Below are 20,656 nucleotides of genomic sequence, written 5' to 3'. Positions count from 1 at the left end.
GAGCTGGAGACAATGAGAGACACAAGGCTGCTGTGTTCATGCAAATCCCACCTGTTCTCTGCCTTAGTAGGGATCTGAAAGCAGAGCCTGGAAAACCATGGAACAACTCTTTACCACCTTCTGCAGCAGTGCCTGTGCATAACCCTCACAGCAGCAGCAACCCTCTGGAAGAGGCACAGGGAGGTGGAGACTCACCCAGTGCTCTGGCAGCAACAGGGAATGTAAGTTCAAAGTATTCTTACAGTATTCTGCTCTACTACCCAGCTCCCTCAGTACTGTGCCTCAGTGCAGTGGGGTTACCTGGAACTACAGCCTGCTCCTTCCATGAATATCCTGAAGTGCAGAAGAAAGGAACATTGGTACAAGTCCTCATTAAAATGACTTTTCACGGTGTCTCTTCATAGAGAAATCTGTTTCAGAAGGACACACCAGAACAGGATGGAGGCTGGCACTGGCACAGAGTGAGGACTCCTGGGATTCTGCCTGGAACCTCTTGCTGGATGGAATTTAACCGTGCACCTGCTGAAGAGCCCAGGCCCCCTTTCCCAGCAGGGGCAGGTTTGGGGCGCTTCCCTGTTCACAGACAGACAGACCCAGGTGTATCTGCCCAGAACATTTATTACACAAGTTTGAAGCCTACAAATGCTGCCCCTGCCCCAGGAGGAAGCCCTGACGCACCCAGGGGCTGCTGCTCTTTGCCAGAGCGTGTGGGGCTCACCCAGGGGCTGGGACAGGAGCACGACTCACATCTTCCCTCACAGCAGGGATGTGACACGGAATGGTGGCAGCAGGAGCGTGAGCAGAGACCACAGAGCCATTCCATCAGGGACATTTTAATTGAATGTACATCATACAAAACTCGGTCAGTCTCCAGCATGTGAGTGCTGCTCGGGATGCAGAGGAGCAGGAAATTAATGACACATCTTGAACTTGCAGGAGGAAGGGCAGGAGCAGCAAGGAAGAGAACTGCAGGCAGCACACTTAGCTCTTGGCAATCCCGATCACTCCGCAGGCCAGGCGGGGCCCCGCGTTTCCAGTCAGCAGGCTCTCGTCATTGCCCCCTTTGCCCAGGTCATCCTGCCTCTCGTGCACCTGCAGGACAAGGGAAGGGACCTTAACTGGTGCCATCATCGCTGCTCCTGGCAGCAGCAGCACCACCAGACCAGTTACACAATGCCAAACTCATCTCCATGCTGAAAACTTCCCACTGGACCTGCCCAAGGCGATTCAGGCACCCACAGCGGGAAGAGCAGAATTAGAGGGACGTCTCCAGAAGGCTGGCACTGAAGTGCCACACCAAGGCACAGAGGGATGGCTGTGAATCCCTGTCCCTGTTCTGAGGTCCCCCTCCCCACTCACCACCATGGTGCGGCCGATGATGCAGTGTGGTCCCGAGAGGGAAATGACGGAATCCTGGATGGACACCTCGGCCACGCCTCCCTTGGCAGTCACATTGCCCAGGTCTCCCACGTGCCTGCACAAACACACAGGAAACTCACCAAGTGGCCTGCGCTGGAAGCTCTTCCAAGGCAAGGCTGGCAGTTTGTGTCACAACACAACAAAGGTTCCCAAATCCAGTGGAGCAACCTTTCCTGCACACTTGGTGGAACACTGCCACTGTTCTCAGAGCTTTTGCTGTCCAGGACAGCTCAGCTATTCCACGGGAAGCTGCAGGCTTTGGGTTTAAGGAGGATTAGGAGAAGCGGTTTGTCAGGCAGCAGGTCAAAGGCAATGCAGGAACTGCTCAGTCCCAGCGATGATTATTCCAGTTTGGCATTGCCCCATCACTTGGCACTCTGCTCTCCCACACAGCTTCTATCAGAGCTGTATCTCTGCTACGGCTTCCCTGGAGAGCTGAGCCTCGAGCAGTGGAATTTTCACTGGACTTCTGGACGTGCTGCTGTGCTGTGTCCTGCACACCTGCCCCAAGCACAGCATTCCCTCAAAATGCAGATGATCCTGTGGTGTCAGGCTCCTCTGTCCAGAGTCAGAACCTGGAATACTGACACATCCCTGCCAGGTGACCAGCTCAGCCAGCCCAGGGCTGACAACCAGCTTTCTACAAGAATTCCTTATTTTTAACCAAGTCCTACAAAACTGGGTTAATGGCAGCTCTCCCCTGAGGAATCTCCTTGATTTAAGCTTCCAGGAAGCTTCAGTCCAGTTTGGTTTTGTACACTGATAAAAGAAGATGCACTTCTTGCACCCTCCTTAGGAATCTCCCTGCCCAGAGCCAGTCCAGGAGCAGGCTCTGCCAAGGCACCAGAAGCCACAGTGTCCGTGCAATCCCAACCTTTAGCCTCGGGCAGCGGCTGCCAGGGCCCCAACACTCATTTCATGCTGTGTCATGCAGGAGCTGGCTCACAGCCAGCTCTGCCAGGCCTGTGGCTCAGGTGGGGTTTACCAGCCACCGATGGGAGCATTCCAAGGGTGATCCCGATGCCAGGCTGCCCGAGCCCTGCTCCCCAAACCCAGCAGGCACGGCCACACCACTTCCTCTGGCACCCACCCAAGGGAACTGGGCTGTGAGAGCTGCTCCCAGGGAAGAGCCAGGTCTCATCCCACTCAAATCCAGATACCCAGCACGAGCATCAGCCTCTTGCTGTCCCCTCCACCCATGCCATGAGAAAACCAGAAATGTCCCCAGGAGAGTATTTCAACTCCATGCTATTTGGAGTTACCAAAGAATGGCTAAGTGACCTCGGGAACCCTGCAGGAATTCCCAGGGATTTTCTGGCAATGCCTGTGCCCTGGACTCACCTCTCAGCATCGCTGGGACCCCCGTGCTTCTTCTGCTGCGGGTTGAAGTGGGGGCCAGCACTGGTGCACCCTGGAACACAGCACAGCGTCAGAGCACGATCCCAGGATAAAGCTGCTGCTCCCACACCGCTCCCAGCGACAGCAAACAGCTCCTCTCCCGTGCCATGCCCTGCTAATCCCCTGGAGATAAATCACCTGCCACAGCCTTACAAGTCCCGGGCTCAGCCAGGAGCTTTCTTATTTCATAACGCTGAGTTATCCAAGCGTTCAGGTGAGTGCTTGGTATGGCAGCTCTTGACCACCAGCCTCAACACGCTCAGAGTATTATCCAGGAAGCAATTCCTCGGCAATGGTCACGATTTCCTCACGCAGATTTGCAGCCGTGAGACCCAAGCTGCTGCTGCAACACCACGAGCAGCTGAGCCGAGCCGAGCCGAGCCGCCCCTGTGCAGTGACCCGAGGGCCTGCAGGGACACCTTACCATTGGTGTTGTCCCCGAACTCATGGACGTGGAAGCCGTGCTCCCCATCGGCCAATCCAGTGATCTTCCCAGTCACTTTCACCGGTCCAGTACCCTTCAAAGGAGAGCATTTATCACAAGGACTTTGGATTACACGGCTCCGTGTCAAACGAAGGTGACAGAAAGGCTCCGCCACGAGCCCAAGGCAACGCTGTCCAGACTATCTATCTGCGTTCGTTTAACGCTCTCGAAGGCGCTCCTTCCCCTGCTTTATCAACAAGGGCAAGGAGTGCCTGTTCTCTGACGGGGCCTTCCAGAAAGATCCCGTACTTTCACAGAGTGACCCCGCGGCCGCGCTCCCCGGCCGGCCGCAAGGGACGGCGCAGCTCCGGAGGGCCGCGGCCATTTGGAACCGCAGCGCCCTCGAGCTGAGCTCGCCCCGCTCCCTCCGCCCCGCCGGACACGGCGAGCAGGCTGAAGAGGGCCATCCCGGGGGCTCCGCACCCGCCGGGGCGGTCCCAGCGGCCCGGCCGTGCCCTCACCTGCTGCTCGAAGTGGATGACGCCCTCCACAGCCCCCTCGCCGCGCATCACACACACGGCCCGCACTGCCGCCATCTTGTGCCCGCCCCGCCCGCAGTGCCCGCGGACTGCGGGCAGGCCACGCCCCCGCTCCCCTTATATATGGCAGGCGGCCCGCGCCGCGGCCAATCGCGCTGCGCGCCGCGCGCCGCCCGGCCAATCGCGGCGCGGGGAGGCGGGAGCGGCGGGGCGCGCGGCGGCGGGAGGCGCCCTCTGGCGGTGGAAGGTGCATAACGGGACCGGGACCGGGACCGGGATCGGGACCGGGACCGATTCAGAGGGAGCGGAGAGGGCGGTGCTGCTCCCGGCACGGCTCATGGCGCCGTCCCCGCCGTGCCGTGCGGACGAGGCGTAGCGCGGTGCCCCCGCTCCTGCCGCAGCTGTGGCGGGACCGCGGGCGGATGCTCCGCTCCCGTCCCGAACTGGAATGCGGGTGTGAGGCTGCCCCGAGCAGCTCTGCTGTCACTAGAGCTGCTCTGCCCCGAGGGTGTTTGGAACCTAAACCAGAGGCGCAGGAAGACTGGAGAATACCTGGGGCTTCAGGTGTTCACGGAAAGGTTTGGGTTGCAGAGACCTGGAAGCTCATCCAGATTTACCCATTCCATGGGCAGGGACACCTTCCACTGCCCCAGGCTGCTCCAAGCCTTGGGCACTGCCAGGGATCCAGGGGCAGCCACAGCTTCTCTGAGCACCCTGTGCCAGGGCCTGCCCACCTTCCCAGGGATCAGTTCCTAATTCCCAATATCCAGTTTAAACCCACTCCACGTCACTTCAAAGCCATTCCCCCTCTGGGCTCTCCAGCAGTTCCACGTCCTGCTGCTGCTGTGTCCCCAGGCTGGGGCAGCTCTGCAGATGGGGTCTCACCTGGCACAGGGGCAGAATTCCCCCTTCCTGTTGCCCACGGGGCTTTTATTAATTTCTGTAAAGCCCAAGTAGTTTTAAGTGACTTTTTTGGAGCCTGATCAGGCCAGGGAAGGATGCAGAGGGGTTGTGGTTGTTCCACACCTCATACTCACAACGAAGACCTGAGTCACGGCTCAGGTGACATTACTGCAGCAGAAGTTAGTTTGCTGGAGAGCACCAAAACCAGGTGAAAAAAACTTGATCCAGATAAATACCTGGAGGCTGTTTGTCTGAGAGACACACTGGGATTTGTAGCTTAACCCTGGGAAGATGCTGGGAAGAGAGCCAGCCAGAGCTTCCTATCTAGAAAGGGTGAGATAAACTCCTGGGAGTTTGTCAGTCCTGCTGTGCCTGGAGAGGAGACTCAGTCACTTGTGAGGAAATGGGGACTGGTTATGTTTTGTCCCACATACTTCTTTTTAACTCCCTTATTTTCTTAAATTTCACAAACAAGAGATTAAAAAAAAATCTTAATTTCCTTAAGTAGGTGAGAAAATCCACCACCCCAGTGCGGCTGATTTTGACAGCACAAAAATCATCATTTGATCCTGACACACTAAATGGTGACGTGATTATTTTGTTATTTGGAGTATCAGAGAGAAGAGAAAGAGAAGAGAAAGAGAAGAGAAAGAGAAGAGAAAGAGAAGAGAAAGAGAAGAGAAAGAGAGAGAAAGAGAAGAGAAGAGAGAGAAGAGAGAGAAAGAGCAGAGAAGAGAAGAGAAGAGCGAAAAGAAGAGAAGAGAAAGAGAAGAGAAAGAGAAGAGAAGAAGAGGAGCATCTTGATTCTCTCCCAATCTGCCGGTTTAAAGGATGAAATAACTGCTGTGTGATGCAGGTTAACAGCGACCTAAGCTCTGCAGAGAAAATTAAAAAACTTCTCAGCAAAATGTGACAAAGTAACACAAAATCCCAGCCCTTAGGTCCTGTAAAAAGCTGGCCCAGAGCAAGGATAAAGCCCCTGAGGGTTCAGCTCCTCAGTGGGATTTTGTAGGAGTTAAAAATGAGGGAATTTTGGGAGTTGCATTTCCTGTGGTAACCATACATGTGGTGCAAATAAATCGCATTTCCTGCCTGTGGTGATTCTGTGGGAAAAGCACGGAGCTGGAATGTCCATCTCACCGTGTCCTGAGCAAGAGCTGTGTGTCAGGAACAATTCCCCCTGCATTAGAGGGTAACAAAAATGCCACTCCCGCCTCCGGGGGAGGCTGGCAGGGGGCAGGCACTCCCTGATTTGGTGCTGCTGGAATTCCGAGGTGAAACGAGCTCTGGAAATTAATCTTCTTTACAAACAGGTGGAAAACCCCCTGTTGGAACGAGGGGCGGTGCTGCTGCTCACCAGAGGGTCGAGGTAATTAAAGCAGTGTCAGCGGGAGAGCCTTTGTGTGGAACAGGCAAGATTAAAACCCACATTCACTGGCAGCTGAGCTGAGCTTATCTTTGTGCCGCTGTTCACCCTCTGCTGCTCCCCGAGCTGGGCAAACCTGAAACATGAGCCTCCGAGGAGAGGTTGTGTAAACGCTGGGTGAGAACTTTGTCTGTGCTGTGCGGCGAGAGCTGCACCTCTCTGCCAAGGTCTGCCCACCGAGGGAGGGCTCGGGTTGTAATTTGTAATATTCCTGCTGCTTTTGCCAGCTCACACTCGTCGAGCGCTTCAAGGATTGCACACAGCACCGAAGCCTGGAAATCCTTCCCCTCTGGAAACAGCCTGGCAGGCTGAAACTGGGGCCACAGAGCCAGGAAAGCCGGCATGGAGGGAAATAGGGATCCCGGAGCTACTGCTGTGGCACAGAGGGATGAGCGCAGTCAAACTGGAGCTTAGCTGGAGTTTTAAATGGTTTTTAAGCTAGAGCAGGGAAATATCCCCTCTGAAATTGGCCAAAGACAGAATACTGTCCAGAAAGCACATCTGAATTTTTTTTTTTTATTTTTTATTTTTTGAATGAGAGTCTCTCGAAATGTTTACGCACTCAGGAATGTTATTTTGGCTGCTGAACGGCACCTGAAGGAATGCAACCAAAACACTGCGTGTCTGTGTATAAACACAGAGATAGATTTATGGGATGTGCATTTCAAAATATCAACTTGGATAAACATCAACAAGGTCAAAAGAAACCCCATACCTTGTCGTGCTGGATAAGGATTTCATTCACAGTGATGAGAAAGAACAGCTTGGTCTTAGATTTTATTGCCAGGTTTTTATTTGTGAAAAGCTCTTACAGTGGTAACTAAACAGAACAGAAAACCCTGCAAATCCCAGCCCGCGTGAGCGTGTGCCAGAGGGAAGATCCAGGGGGCTTCGTTTTGGATGGATTGCAGACCCAAAGTGCCCTGTGCACGGTTTAGTGGTACAGCAGGACACCCAAGGGTGAGGTGCCTTGGCTTTAACTCAGCCACGTTGGGTAATCCTTGAGATGCAAAGTACAAAACCACAGGGAAAATGCTAATTATTGTGCAATGAGAAAATAAACCCTACCACAGGGTAAATCGCCCTGTTTCTGCAGGAGAGCAGGAAGGACAAACAGAATATAACAGGCAGGTGTCCAGAATAACAAAGATGTGGTTTGATTTGGAGTTTTAAACATGTGGTTTGTTCTCAGGGAGCTCTGGATGGTTGGGAACCACACTGGGTTTGTGGAGCTGTCAGTAAAAGGAGGCTTTGAGGTGCTGCTTTAATACAAACAGTTAATAAGTGGGAATGCAGGTGGAAAATGCACCAGCCAGGAATTTCCATACAGCTTCCACGGCACTGTGGAGCATTTATTCATTAATATTGATGTGCCCTGCATCTGTGTGGAGGTTTTCCTGCAGTCTCCAGCCGTGCCAAGGGGCAGAAAGGTGCTGCAGGAGGCAGCCTGCAGACTTTGCACCCACGGGCAGCCACCATCCCTGCAGCTCGTGGGGCTGGAACACCTCCCCAAAATGTGCTCACAGCACCTCTGCAGGGCCAGGGGCTGCTCTGGAAGAGGCTCTGCCATCTCCAGAAGCTGAACCACATCCAGGCCTGGCAGCCTGGGGCATCCAGGTGGGCACGTGGGACCAGTGGGACAGTTTAAAGCTGCTGACAGTCGCTGTCTGGCTGCCACTGTGCCCAGCCTGGCAGAGCCCAGCCTGGCAGTGCTGCTCTGTCTGCTGCTGGAGAGCAGCACTGACTGTGGTTATTCCCTAATCCCAGCCTGTCACTCTGATCCTGGCTAAGCCAGGCTTTGGAGAGCTGGGATTTTCTGGCCAGGATCACTCTGACACGGCTCCAGAGCAGCTCTGCCGGGAGGTCTGAGAGTCTGAGGGAGCTGCTTGGCACAGGCAGCGGGTGCAGCCCTGCTCTGCTGTGCCAGGCTCCTCTCCAGAGCCCAGTCCTCCCCAATGCAGCCTCCTGGCACCTTTCCTGTCCTCCAGCTTCCAGCAGGGAGCTGTGGGGAGCCACAAGCTCCCCCCATGGCGTGCACATTTCTGGGTGCTGCTTCTGACTCTGACTCTAAGTTTGTACAGAAAACAGAGGTAGGAAAGGAAAAAAAAGGCTCTACACAAGCTAGAACCAACTTGTTGCTTCTCACGTTTTTTTCAGGTTCGGCGCGGGCTCTGATGGAGACAAAAGAACAGCTTGGGTCGGTTTGCTGCAGGCGGTTCGGGTTTTTTTAGCGCTGGTAAGGGCCAGGGAGAGCCACTGGATGGCACCAGTGCTCCACGTTTGGGGGACAGGCTCTCCCTCGCTCGGTGCTTCTCTTTGGCAAAATACTGTAAAATTGGGAGTAGTAAAAACAACAACAAAACCCCCACAAAAACAAACAATACCCCCCAAAACAACGAAAAATACTTTTATGAGTGAGGGATCTGAGGAAGCAAAGGAAGGAATGATGTAGGCTGATCAGCACCACAAAAATAAAAGTCCTTTTCCACCTAGGTTTGTAAATTGGGTACCTGGATGCATCTTGGACTCTGTGACAACATAAACTGTGGAAAGAAAAGAAAAGATCTCCTTCCATGTCCCACAGGAGCTGTGGAGGATAGCTCATCGCTTTGTGGAGGACAGAATCTGCCTTGCAAGGGTGGAAAACAACTAGTCTGGAAAAAGATCCAAAAGCTTTCACATGGCTAGAAATGATTGCTCTAATTCCTCTGGGGACACAGAGCAGATCTTTACATGGCATCTCGCACAGACTGTGATCAAAACAAGGGCCATGAGGATTGTGTTTGTGGGGGGAAACCCATCCCATGAACATGAACCCAGTCTGTCAGGGGAAAAAGGAGTTTGAAGTGAGTGGCAGCACAGGTAGCAGGAGTAGAAGCAGCCCAGGTCTGCCCTGTTGGTTTAATTAGCTGATTTGGAGGCAAGGCAGTGACCCCGTTGCTCACAGGCCCTGCAGAAGGGGCTCAGAAATACAGATCAGTGGAGGGGCAGCTCTCTGCCCTGCTCCCCAGCCCTCCTCCCTGCAATTCCTGCCTTCCTCCCCCTCCACATGGACACACAGGTGGGAGAAGGGGCTCTCTGACAACTCTGGTGCTGGTTCTGCTCTCCACACTGCTCTCTCCAAAGCACTGGGAATGCTTTCCAGTGCTTCCCTCACGGGGCAAGGGTGGCGTTGGACAGACCATGCTATAACCCACAGTTGAGTGAAAGGTCACTTCTGCGTGGCTTTAATATTTTAAATGAATTATTCAGAGGAGTAGACGGGCACAGCCACCTTCCCATCAGCAGCAGGTAATCAGGAAAACATGAATATTTGAGGAGGAAAAGCTCTGGGCTAGTGATGGAGCCAGGAGGGTGGGGGTGCTCTCTCCTGTGCCTTTCACGAGCAGGAATGCACATTTTCTGTGTACGGAGCTGGCAACCAACCTGAGTCACTTTAAAATCCAGAAACCTTCGTTACTGCCTTGTCACTCCTGTTTTCAAAGGCAAAAATGAGGCACCAGTTTCTGGACCGTGGAGAACATCTCCAGTGAGCTACAGGGAAATCTGACAGGAAAGTAATTCAGGCCTAATTCAAACCAGTTTGGATGGCCTGGTTTGAACTGGTCACAGCCCACCACTATTTTTGAAAGAACAGGTTCCTCAAATCTTATTTTTTTTTCTAAACCCTTTTGCCACCTTTCCACTTGCAATGTCCCCCGTGGTTCCTGTCCCTCAGGAGCATTCTTTTGTGTGGAGGAGAAATTGCAAAGAGAGAAAAGGCATTATTTACACAATAACGTGGATTGCAAAGAGGGAAAAGGCTTTATTTCCAAAATTTGACAAGTGGAATGTCTGCAGCAGAGACAGAGCTTTGCTTCTGAGCTTTCCTCCTCCACAATATGTGAGACTTTGGTTTTTAAAGGCAGAACAAATACACGGCATTAGAAAATAAATATTCTTTATTAGATACACAGTGGGCTGGTTTGGATTTCCCCACTCTGACTTTCAGAGGGGTCGGGGAGGTGCTCCCAGCTTTCTGTGCTGAACACCACAGTCAGTTTGTTTATTTATTAGTGCATTACAAAACGTGCAGCATTTCCTGGTGCCCACTGTGGGAGGCACATCCTCCTTCCCAGGCTCCGCTCCCCTCCCCTGTGCCTGACATCACAGAAACACCTCCAGCCCTACCTTTCCGCAGGTAACTTGTTTTTCTGACACCTGGGTATCAGCTAGAGCTTGTTTCTGGGATTGCACCTCCTCTCCAGCTGATGAGGCTGGGAAGTGTGCAGAGATCAAACGTCACAGAACATCCTTTTTAGGGGAATTTTGGCACATTCTGCATTTTGGGACCGAGGCAGAGATGGGGAAAGCCCAGCCCTGGTCCTGGGGGCTCTGAAGGGTCCAGGAGCCAGGGAGGAGGGGGTGCCACAAGCAATTCCCCACTGCATTGCCAGCAAAGATAGAGCTTTAATCCTTTTAGTTAATGGCTTTAATTGACTTTCAAATTAATTGTTTTAATTCGTCATAACCAATATGTCTGCTAATTATCGCGTGTTATTCTTAGATTAATCCCAACCAACCTTTAGCAAAGCTGCTTTAGTGGGAACACTAAAACTGGGCAGAATGACTGAAACTTTAACTTTTTATAAATTAACTCTGATGTGCTCCCATGACCAAAGGCTGGGAGAGGAAGATGGACTGATGTGGACACCTGGAACACAGAACTTATGGACCACAAGGACACTTCGCAGAAAGCAAAAGGTAAAGAAGAGACTAAAAATAGAGTCAGTAGGTATGTTGGAAAAGCCCTGCTGGAGGAAATAGATAATAAAAAGATTAAAAATATGGACTAATTAGCATGAGGTGAGCAATCAATAACCAGTAGGATAGAAAACTAATTAATGAAAGAGAGCTGTGTTAGTTAGCAATGCCTTTATTCGATGAAACGTACGAATAGGTGAACAAGTTCTGCATCCGTGTCTGCGCGGAGGCTGTAATTCCGCCGCACACCCAGCCGCGCATCCCCCTGGCCGACAATAAAGCAACGCCTGGCGCTCAGAAGACACTCGTGCGAAGGTTTTATCCACCCGGTCGGTGCGGGAGGGTTTGTTCCCGGCGCGGTTGGCAGAGGCGAGCGCAGCGGTGCCGCCGCAGCCGCAGCTCCGGAGCTCTGAGGGGCCCTGAGGGCCTGCGCGCTCCCGCCCGCCCCGCGCGCACCGCGCCGCGATTGGCCGAGCCCCGCCGCGCGCACCGCACCGCGCTCCCGCGCGCACCCCCGGCCCCGCCCCTCCCGCGCCCGCGGCCGCGCGCGCCCATTGTCACGCACGGGGCTCCCCGACTCCAAAGGCCCCGCCGCCGCCGCCCATTGGACGGCGCGGCCCGGATTGACGCGCGGCGCGGCCAATGGGCGGCGCCGCCCGCGGCGGGCGGAGGGATCAAGGCGGCAGCGGCGCCTATCGGCGGCGGCGCGCGCTGAGCCGCGGGCGCCCGGCGCGCACCGGGAGCGGCTCCCGGGGCGGGCGGCGACCCCCGGCCACCGCCACCCGGCCACCGCTCCCCGCCCGGCACCGCCCGCCTGCCGCCCATCGCCGACCACCGACCGACCGACCCACCGACGGACCCACCGACCGCCCGCGGTGGCGGCGACCCCGGCGCCGTGCAGGTGAGTGCGCGTCCGGTCGCGTCGCCGCATCGCCGCGCTCGGCGGAGCGCCCCGCGCCCGGGCATCGCGGGCGGCCCCATCCGCGCTCCGCCGCCGCTCCGCTCCGCTCGGCGCGGGGGGCGTGCTGCGGGTCCCGAGCCGGCCCTGCCGCAGCCTCCGGGAGCGCCGGGGCTGCGCTGGAAATGTCCCCGCCGGCCCGAGCCCCGTGCCTGCCCCGCCGGTAACCGCCGGAGAGCGACCCGGGGCGCCCACAGGTGAGCGCTTCAGGGCAGGTGAGGCGCCCGCCCCGGCCGCCGGGTCACCGGAGGCAGGCACGGCCCGGAGCTGAGGCTCCCGGGGGATGCTCGCAGCCTTGGGATCCAGGGAAGCGGTGCCCCGCAGGAGTTGCGGGTCCCGGGGATGCTCGTAGGCCGGGGGTCCATGGGAAGCGGTGCCCCGCAGGAGTTGCGGGTCCCGGGGATGCTCGCAGCCTTGGGATCCAGGGGAGCGGTGCCCCGCAGGAATTGCGGGTCCCGGGGATGCTCGCAGCCTCGGGATCCAGGGAAGCGGTGCCCCGCAGGAATTGCGGGTCCCGGGGATGCTCGCAGCCCTGGGGAGCAGCGGCACCAACGCGGTGCTAATGGGGTGGCAGGAGGCAGTGCGTGTTTCCTGCGCTACCACGTTGGCTGGAAGAAAGTGACATGTTGTTCCTCGTCAATGGCCCTTCGCTCCCGCTGGATCCCGAGGGCTGGCTGGCGGAAACTGACCAGGGCTACGGAGCGGGTAGCACTCGGGAATTGTTAGTCATTTCGGAATTCTGATTTAAAAATGTATTGGAATAAGTCAGGGGAGGCTGAGATCTATGGAGTGATTAGTTGGGTGCTGGGATTAGAGCATCTTTCCCCCTTCCCGTGTTATTAAAATGCTCCTGTCGTTTTCAATGACACTTCAGTGCTGTGATGTAAATTATTGAGCAAGGGCAGACGCGACTGCCTTCACCTGTGCCGTAAGGGCCCAGTCCCACAGGGAGCACATTCCTGCCGCCCCTCCTGGCTTGGCAGCTCCTGGAGCTGCTCTGCTGTGTGTGTCCCCACTGCTGTCCCCGTGCAGTCCCTGGCTGCCCTTGCCCTGGGCAGGCAGGGTGCTGCTGTGGGATTGCACGGAGCTGCTGTCCTTGCTGCTTCCAGGGAGCCGCCGGGATGGGACAGTCCCGTGGGATTCTGAGGGTGTGAGTGACCTTGGCCGGTGTGGCTCCCTCCCAGCTTTTGCCTTCTTTGCTGAGAGCTCCTGGAAGGGTCCTGGAAGGGGATGGTCGCCCTGGAATCACAGTTATTGGCCCTGCTGCACTTGCACCTCCATCCTTCCTGGGGAATGAATGGGGCTGTTTCTTCCCTCCCAGGCCCTGGAATGGTGGAGGTGGAAAAGGAATGTAGCATAGTTGGCTCACCTCAGCTTTGGCTGCAGGGAGATCACTCCCGTTCCCACCTTGGGAAGCAGCACTTGCTGCCCCAAAATCGTGATTCCCGTGGAGGAAAAAGCCATTTCCTTCTCCCACAGCAGAGCAGCTTGGAAATGTGTGTTGTGGCAGGGATTCTCTCCAGAATGGTTTATTCTGCAGCCTTTCTGCTGCTGTTGTTGTTCCTGCATTAATGACCCAGTTATGCTTTCTGGGATTTTAAAGGCGATATTCTGGAGTTCTTGCACAAACCTCTCATGGTAACTGACTTTGGGCTCTGGCCCTGCACCACCTCAGGTGATGCTGACTGCAGTTTGCCCTGGGGGACACAAGATAAGCTGCTGTTTGAAATGTCCTTTTTGGTGCCTCTGGGTGCTCCTGACGGGATCAGAATCCAGCGACTCCTGCCCCACGTCTGTCCAGGGATTCACCTTGGGAGGGGAAAGGCCCTGCTGGGGTTTTTGGTGTTTCCTGGTGCTGTGTGGCCCCGCAGTGGTGAGGAGCACTGGGAAGCCCTGGTGCTGCCTGCTTTGGGGGGCATCAGTGTGTGTCAGGGGGCAGAACCGTGTTTGTGAGGACCAGGGCTCCCCTCTCCAGGCCGAGTCCTCGTGCTGTAGTGAGGAGCACGGTATAAATAGCAGTGCTGGGTTTGAGCCACTGAATTCAAAGTTATGGTTTCCACAGCAACCAGCACTCAGGCCGTGGTTTGTGTATGGAATATCTCCCCCTGTTTTGGAGGAGCCCATGTGGCTGGCATCTGCTGTGGTGCCGTGTCCACTCCTCCTCCTCCTGCTCCGTGTCTGAGCATCCCCCTCCCGCTCTCCCGCTCCCAGTGCCTGCTCTTGCTGTGCTCCCAGCTTCCAGGGAGCAGGAATCATGAATCCCCAGCCTCCTCCCGGGCCAGGAGTGTGTGCACCAAATCCCACCGTGTCCCTTTGTGTGCCAAACCCTCCTTTTGGTGCTGGGCTCGTGCCTGGGGTGGTTGCTGTATCCCTCAAACACCCACCTGTGTTTCCCCTTTCTCCCTCACCTGGGGGGTTGTTATTTCCCTGGCAGAGGAAATCAGGGCTGTGGGGGACCAGGGGATGCACCCCTGCTGTAAGAGGATGGGGATGCAATGCTTGCTTTAATAAATGTTTGTCATACAAATGTGCAGTGTTGCTAAAGTGGTTTCATTTATAGCCGGGGGGCTGATGTATCTGCATGGTTGTGTCCAAGTTACAGTTTCCAGAGCAACTGGAGCAGCTTTGTGTCTTGCAAGGCTGTTAACTAAAGGATGAAACGTTATAGCAAATTTTCCTTTCTTAAATTCTCTAATCTCAGCTACTGTTAAAAACACAGCTGCGCTTATCTGAGAAGGGGTTTGAAAGCCTCCAACGACCGAGCAGATCTTCTTCAGGTGTGTACCTCTGCCATGAAAACTGGGATGGGAAATGCCAGCCCTCAAAGTAATTATGCTTAGAGGTAGAGCAAAAGGCACTTTAATTAAAAAAAAAAACCAAATAATCCACAAAAAAATCCCAAGCAAAAAAAAAGGCAAAAAGGAATGGCACGTGCCCTGTTGGGTGGGGGTAATTTTGGACACCACAACAGAAAAAAGGTCTCAAGCTGCTGGAGAGTGCCCAAAGGAGGGACAGGAGGGTGGTGAAGGCTCTGGAGGGGGCACACAAGGAGCAGCTGAGGGCACTTGGAATGTCCAGCTGGAGGAGAGGAGGCTGAGGGCAGCTTCCTCCAGAGGGGCAGCTCCAATCTCTGCTCCAAGGGCTGGAGCTGTGCCAGGGAGGTTTGTGTTGGATATTGGAGGGTGCTGGGCACTGCCCAGGCTCCCCAGGGCATGGGCACGGCCCCACAGAGCTCCAGGGATGCTCAGTGGGATTTGGGGTGAATGTGCAGGGCAGGGTTGGGCTTGGATGGTCCTGGTGGGGCCCTTCCAGCTCAGGAGATTCTGTGGCTCTGTGAGGATATCCAGGCTCTGTGGTCTTGTCTCTGTCCAGAACTAATGCAAGAATCCAGTCTGGGAAAGCAGTGTAGAAAGGCTGATGTCAGCTGCAAACAATCATCAGCTGAAGGCTGGGATAAGAAGGAGTGGGGCTCAGGATCCCCTGTACCTGGGGCAGGCCATGCTGCCAAAGGCTGATCTGTTATTTTTTTTATTTCCTTCTCCTTCCTCCCTCTCGCAGTGTCTCCCAGACCCTTATCTGAGCAGTAATTTCAAGGACTTCGGGATAAAACCAAGTCACTTTGCCAGTGAGAGCCCCGTGACTTTCCAAGCAGCTTTGCGTGTCTCTTCCTTGCTGGTTTCTCCTTCTTCTGCGAGTGCTGTGTCGGTAACAAACACAACATTCCCTGGGAATGGGTGCTGGGATCGATCTGAGCAGCCAGGCTGTCAAGTGCTTTGTAGGTTTCTTGGGGAAACTCAGCCGGGAGACTCCCAAGTGTTGGCCGTGTCAAAAGGAATTACAAAGCCAGTGTCTCAGGGGTCTTCCTCTCTGTTTTTATTAGCAGCCCTCCAGCTCAGGGTTTTCCTCCTCACATACTTAGCCAGTATGTAATGTCCCACTGATGCTGCCTCCTGCAGCAGCCTATGGGTAAAATGGAGGAGGGGTTCTTTTGAAATGAAACTTAACCCCCAAACCTTGTGATCTTTGGTGTGCTGCCCAGATTAGGGAAACAAAATGATTGAAACAGCAGCTGGGAGGGAGCTGCAATAGCTTGGACTTCTCCCCGAGTGGCTTTCAGGAGAGGTGAAGGTTTTTCCTGCTCTGTGCTCAGCCCCAGCTTTGGGAGTGGGAAGGGATTTTAGTTTGGAGCAGGGCTGCAGTGGGCTAAGCTGTGGATCTTCCAGCTGGGCAGTGTCCCTGTGGCTTTGGCAGGTGGGAGAGAGGAGGAGGAGGCTCTGGTCAGAGAGGAGGGGGAAGGCAGGGCTGCTCTCTGTGTTGGGGATGAGGGACAGGCTGCTCCTGATCACCCACCCGGGGCACAGCAGTTCCTGAGTTGTGTTCTCCCCCAGACACTGGGATTGAACAAAACCGGTTTATAAAGTTCTGCCCTTGCAGCCAGGCCAAGTACCACCTTAGGGCTGGGGCTTTGTGCTGTTTGGAGGCAGTAATTTCACCTGCCCGTGGGGAAACCTTTCTTGTGGTGGCAGCAGAGGTCAGTGGTGTGAGCTGAGCAGCCCGGGCTGCAGTGACAAACGCTGGGGACACCTCTGGCCAGGGTCACCCTGTGCGTGAGAGGGCTCTCTGCTGAGCACAGCCTTTGTGTCTGGTCCTCCCCTTCAGAGGCACTGTGCCTAAGATTAGTACAGTTTTCCTCCTCGTGGATAAATAATTTAAACACCTGGACTGATTAAGTGCGTGCATCTCGGCTCAGAACAGTCGTGACTTCTTTTTTATTTATTTATTTATTTATTTATTTATTTATTTATTTATTTATTTAATTCCAAGGCTGCCTTTCCCGCTGAGAACAGCTTCATCCCAGAGCCATCAAGCACAACCTGGGGGCTGCTGCTCTGCTGGCCGGGGTTCTGGCAGTGTCCATGTGCCTCCCCCTTAGCAGCATCTCAGCTCGAGGTTTTACTGACAGCTCCTTTGCTCTGCCTAATTGTGTGCCTTGTCCTCGACCTGGGAGCCCAATCCCTGCTCTCCCAGTCCCCCCAAACCAGGCACTGAAGAGGGAAAAAAAAAGGTGCTCAGAGTGGCTGACAAAAGCCCTCTCAGATGACTGGAGTTTCCTGTCCCTTTGTTGTCAGAAAGTGCTCTCGGAGCTACCTTTGTAGAGCAGCCGATTGTCTCTGGGCTGCAGTTAGAGCACAGCTGGAAAACATCTCTCATCCCTCACTCAGAGCCTCTTCTATCTGGAGATGCAAAGCCTCGTGCCAGAGAGCTGCAGTGGAATTCTTTGCCCACGGTTTTTCCTGCTACACCAGCACTCCTCTGCGAGAGCCTGAAAACCCTGACTGCCTGTGCCTTGCCCGTCTGATCTGCAGGAGGAAGTGTGCACAAAGCCATTAGCAGAGTTTTAGCAGAGTTTTTTCAGCATTAGCAGAGTTTTGCTTGGCTTTTGGGTTTTTCTATTCCCCACCTCCCCCTTTTCTTATATATATTTTCATTTTATATATATATATATATATATATATATATATATATATATATATATACACATATATATTAAAATTTCGTTTTATATATATATAAATATATATATTTCGTTTTTATCTATAAATTCATTTAATTTTCGTGTTTTACAGTGGCCTGAGCCCTCCCTGTGGCCTCCCAGGCTCCCTCAGAAGCAGTGCTGAGCCAGGCACACACAGCTCCCAGCAAGCCAGGGCAGTTCCTGCTGGGATCCAGTCCCTGCTTGTCCCTTCCACTGCTGCAGCAGCAGGCAGGTTTTGTTGTTTCAGGTTATCCCACGGCCCAGCCCATCACACTCTGCCTCTTCCAAGGCAAATCCTAGCCTGGCTTGGGGAGGAATGGCCTCTCCAGCCCTTCCACTCCATCCCTCCATGAACTCTGCTGGGAAGTGTGTGTGAAGCCCTGGCAATCCTGCTTCCTGGCCACCCAGCCTGCTCCTGGGTTTCTGTGCTCTCTGGAGCTTCCATGAAAGCCCAAATCCATGCCCTACCTGCACTTCTGCATTCCTGCCTGCAGGACTTGCTGGAGGCCTCCATGTGAGCTTGTTCCTTCTCCAGGAACCTTCCCTGATGTCTGGGCAGGTGAGATGCAGTTGCAGAGGCACTTTAAAATCTGCAGAAACACAGAAAGGGGGGAAAAAAAGCCTGCAGAGAGAGCTGAGTGCAGTTAAGTTTTCCACTCAGTGTCGTGGTGCCATCAGGCTTTCAGGAGGTGCCAGTGGGTTTTCATCCAGAGGGTTTGGGGTCTGTGATGGCCATGGACTGAAACATGAGTTCCACCTCAGCCTGGGGAAGAACTTCTGTCCATGGAGGGGGCAGAGCCCTGGAACATCTCTGGAGACATCCCAAAATCCCAAATTCCTGTGTCACCTGCTCCAGGACACCCTGCCTTGGCAGGGGGATTGTGCTTGGTGATCTCCAGAGATCCCCAGCCATCTCTGGGACATGAATCCTCGGCCTGGCCATCCCTGTGTCCTGGGAGAGCCACACTGACACCCTGGCAGATGTGGCAGAGAACTCAGTGCCTCTGGGATTCCTCATAAATCCTGGTTTATTCCCTGGGTTCCAGCAGGAGGGTGGCCTGGTGCTGCCCCTGTGCTCAGGGCACTGGAGCTGGCAGAATCAGCTGCCAGCACAGTGAAATGCCCAGCTAGATGGGTATCAAAGCAGCAGAGCTGCTGTTGTGCAAATCTCCTTCTGTCTCTGCTCTGTTCTGGAGGCTGGCTGGAGTGTGGGATCCCGGGGTGAGAGGAGGGGGAGCATTTGCACAGGTTGATTTGGGGTTCCAGGGGCTGGGATGAGCTTGCTGGAGCTCAGCATGTGCAGTTCCAGCAGAAAGGGATTGGTTTGGTCTGGTGCACGTGTCTCCTAAAGCACTAATGGAATTCCAGCCCTAATGAACAGGATGTGCCATTAAACAGCTCCCAGTCTGTACACAAGTGCCTCTTTGGGATCCTTTCCCCTCCTCCCCAGCCCCCTGCTCTGCTGGGTGCACAGCCCTGGGTTTTCCTCCTGGTTCTCTGAAGCTGTGAGTGGAGATGGCAGGAGCTGTGTGTCCCTTGCTGTTTCATTTTTGGGGGGTTGTTCTGCGTGGCCTGGCTGGGTTTTGGTGTGTTTGGCCTTTGGTGGCAATTACTGCTGCTTGCATTTGTGGCTGCCAGGGCAGAACAAAGCTGGTTTGTGTGCTGGCCAGCAGGAATTGTTGATAATGCTGGAGACCTCTCGTTGTGGGCAGCGTCTGAATTGTACCAGCCTCTGCTGAACCCAAATTACAGGGGTTTGATTTCTCTTCAGGGATCCCATGCTGGGATATTTTCTTGTCCTCTGGTGATAAAGCAAATAAAAGTGAGCGTTTGAGGTCTTTGCTGAACCTGCCATGTAGACACAGAGCTGAAGTGTCACAAAACCTGCCAGAATTTCTATTCTTACCCTTGTCTGCTCTCAGACCGTGCTGGTAGCACGGAGTTACTGTGTCCCAGGGGGTGCCTAAACTCATTCCCTGCCTGGTTCAATCTGCTCTCCCTGTGCTAGCTGGAATATTCTGAGTGGAGGGACTTGCAGGGGGTTCTGCATATCCAGCTGCCTGGAGCAGCTCGTGGGCCATGAGCCATGTGAACCCCAGCTCAAGGAGCTGGACAGGAGGGTGGGCTTTGCTGGGAATCTGCTTTTCTTGGAGCTTTGGATGGAGCCACTGGTGTTACCTGGGCCTTCTCCCATTTCTCTTCTCTTTTCCTGTTGTCCTGAGTAGGATGGTTTGAACAGGAATGTGGCATCTAGGGGGGTTCAGGCTGGGCACCAGCAGGGCTGCTTCCCAGGAAGGTCAGACATTGGAAGGGGTGTCCAGGCAGGGAGGAAGGCCTGGATGTGGCACTGGGGGCTGTGGCAAGGTGGGCATCAGACACAGGTCACGTTCCATGGCCAGGGAGGGCTTTTCCAGCCTGGGTGATTCTGTGGTTTACCAATGTCTGGGGGCGGTGTCTGAGGAGATGAAGTGATGGATTAATTGTAATTACGGCACTGGAAGCCCCTGGTGTGCCTCTGTCCTCTCTGAAAGGGCTCTGTGAGAGAGCCCAGCCTTGTTTTGCTTTGGGCAGTTACCTGCTGGCAGTGCAGGTTTTTGTCCTTGTGTCCCAAACTAAAGCTGGTTGGCTTTCAGCTGGAACTGGTGTGAAATTCCTGCTCCTCTTCTGCCCCTGGAGATTGTTGGCAGCACGTTATCCGGGGAGTGCTCTGATGTTTGCATTGCAGGAAGCTGGGAGGATAAAAGGACAGCTCTCCTTGGCCACTTGCAGGGCTTGGGAGGAACCTGCTGGGGCAGGAGTTGGGGTGAACCTGGAGCTCTTTGTGCAGCTCTCTCTGAAGGCATTTTGGATTCCCTTCCCCTCTGAAGTACATCTGTATTTCTGTATTTGCAAACAGTGCCAGACCTTTCTGTCCTGGGCAGGTGCTGCTGACCCTTCTCCAAAACGCTGCCCCACCTGCCAGTCACGTGCCCTGGGGGGGATTTTGCAGCCCATTTGTACTGAGCAGCTTTTTTGGGTTGTTGTTTTTCTCTCCCTCGGTTTTTAGGAGTGCCTGAGGTTCTGTCTGGGCAGTGTGAAGTTGAACACGGGCAGGTGGCACTGTACCTGTCAGGTGTGTGCTGTGTGGGGCTGGGGTGGCTCCAGGAGGGCTGGCACGGCCACAGCCACGCTCTGGGTGGGCTGGGCTTGCTCTGCTTGCTTCATTTATTTATTTTTATGTGTGTGTGTCTGAGGTGAAGGGGGAATGCAGGGCAGGGTAAAAGCTCCTGCAGTTCCTGCAGCCTGGCCTGGGGCACTGCCAGGGATCCAG

General features: G+C 54.6%; 2 protein-coding genes across 2 annotated transcripts in view; one reads left to right on the top strand and one right to left on the bottom strand.

The window, feature by feature from the left end:
- Positions 1 to 600: 600 nt before the first annotated feature.
- On the bottom strand, positions 601 to 3,874 carry SOD1 (superoxide dismutase 1). Its single transcript, XM_050978971.1, has 5 exons — positions 3,763 to 3,874; positions 3,242 to 3,335; positions 2,761 to 2,830; positions 1,360 to 1,474; positions 601 to 1,092 (listed from the first exon to the last, which is right to left on the bottom strand). The coding sequence occupies exons 1-5, from the start codon at positions 3,835 to 3,837 to the stop codon at positions 982 to 984; spliced, it is 465 nt and encodes a 154-aa protein (XP_050834928.1). The 5' UTR covers positions 3,838 to 3,874; the 3' UTR covers positions 601 to 981.
- A 7,819-nt stretch (positions 3,875 to 11,693) lies between these two features.
- TIAM1 (TIAM Rac1 associated GEF 1) overlaps positions 11,694 to 20,656 on the top strand; it is a 149,922-nt gene continuing 140,959 nt past the window's right edge. Inside the window, exon 1 of the mRNA XM_050979703.1 lies at positions 11,694 to 11,753. The gene's annotated coding sequence lies outside the window, so the exon portion shown is untranslated. The remainder of the gene's footprint in view (positions 11,754 to 20,656) is intronic.

This window comes from Serinus canaria, chromosome 1 (assembly GCF_022539315.1).
Source record: "Serinus canaria isolate serCan28SL12 chromosome 1, serCan2020, whole genome shotgun sequence".
Classification (NCBI taxonomy): domain Eukaryota; kingdom Metazoa; phylum Chordata; class Aves; order Passeriformes; family Fringillidae; genus Serinus; species Serinus canaria.
This window is presented reverse-complemented; position numbering and strand designations above follow the sequence as displayed.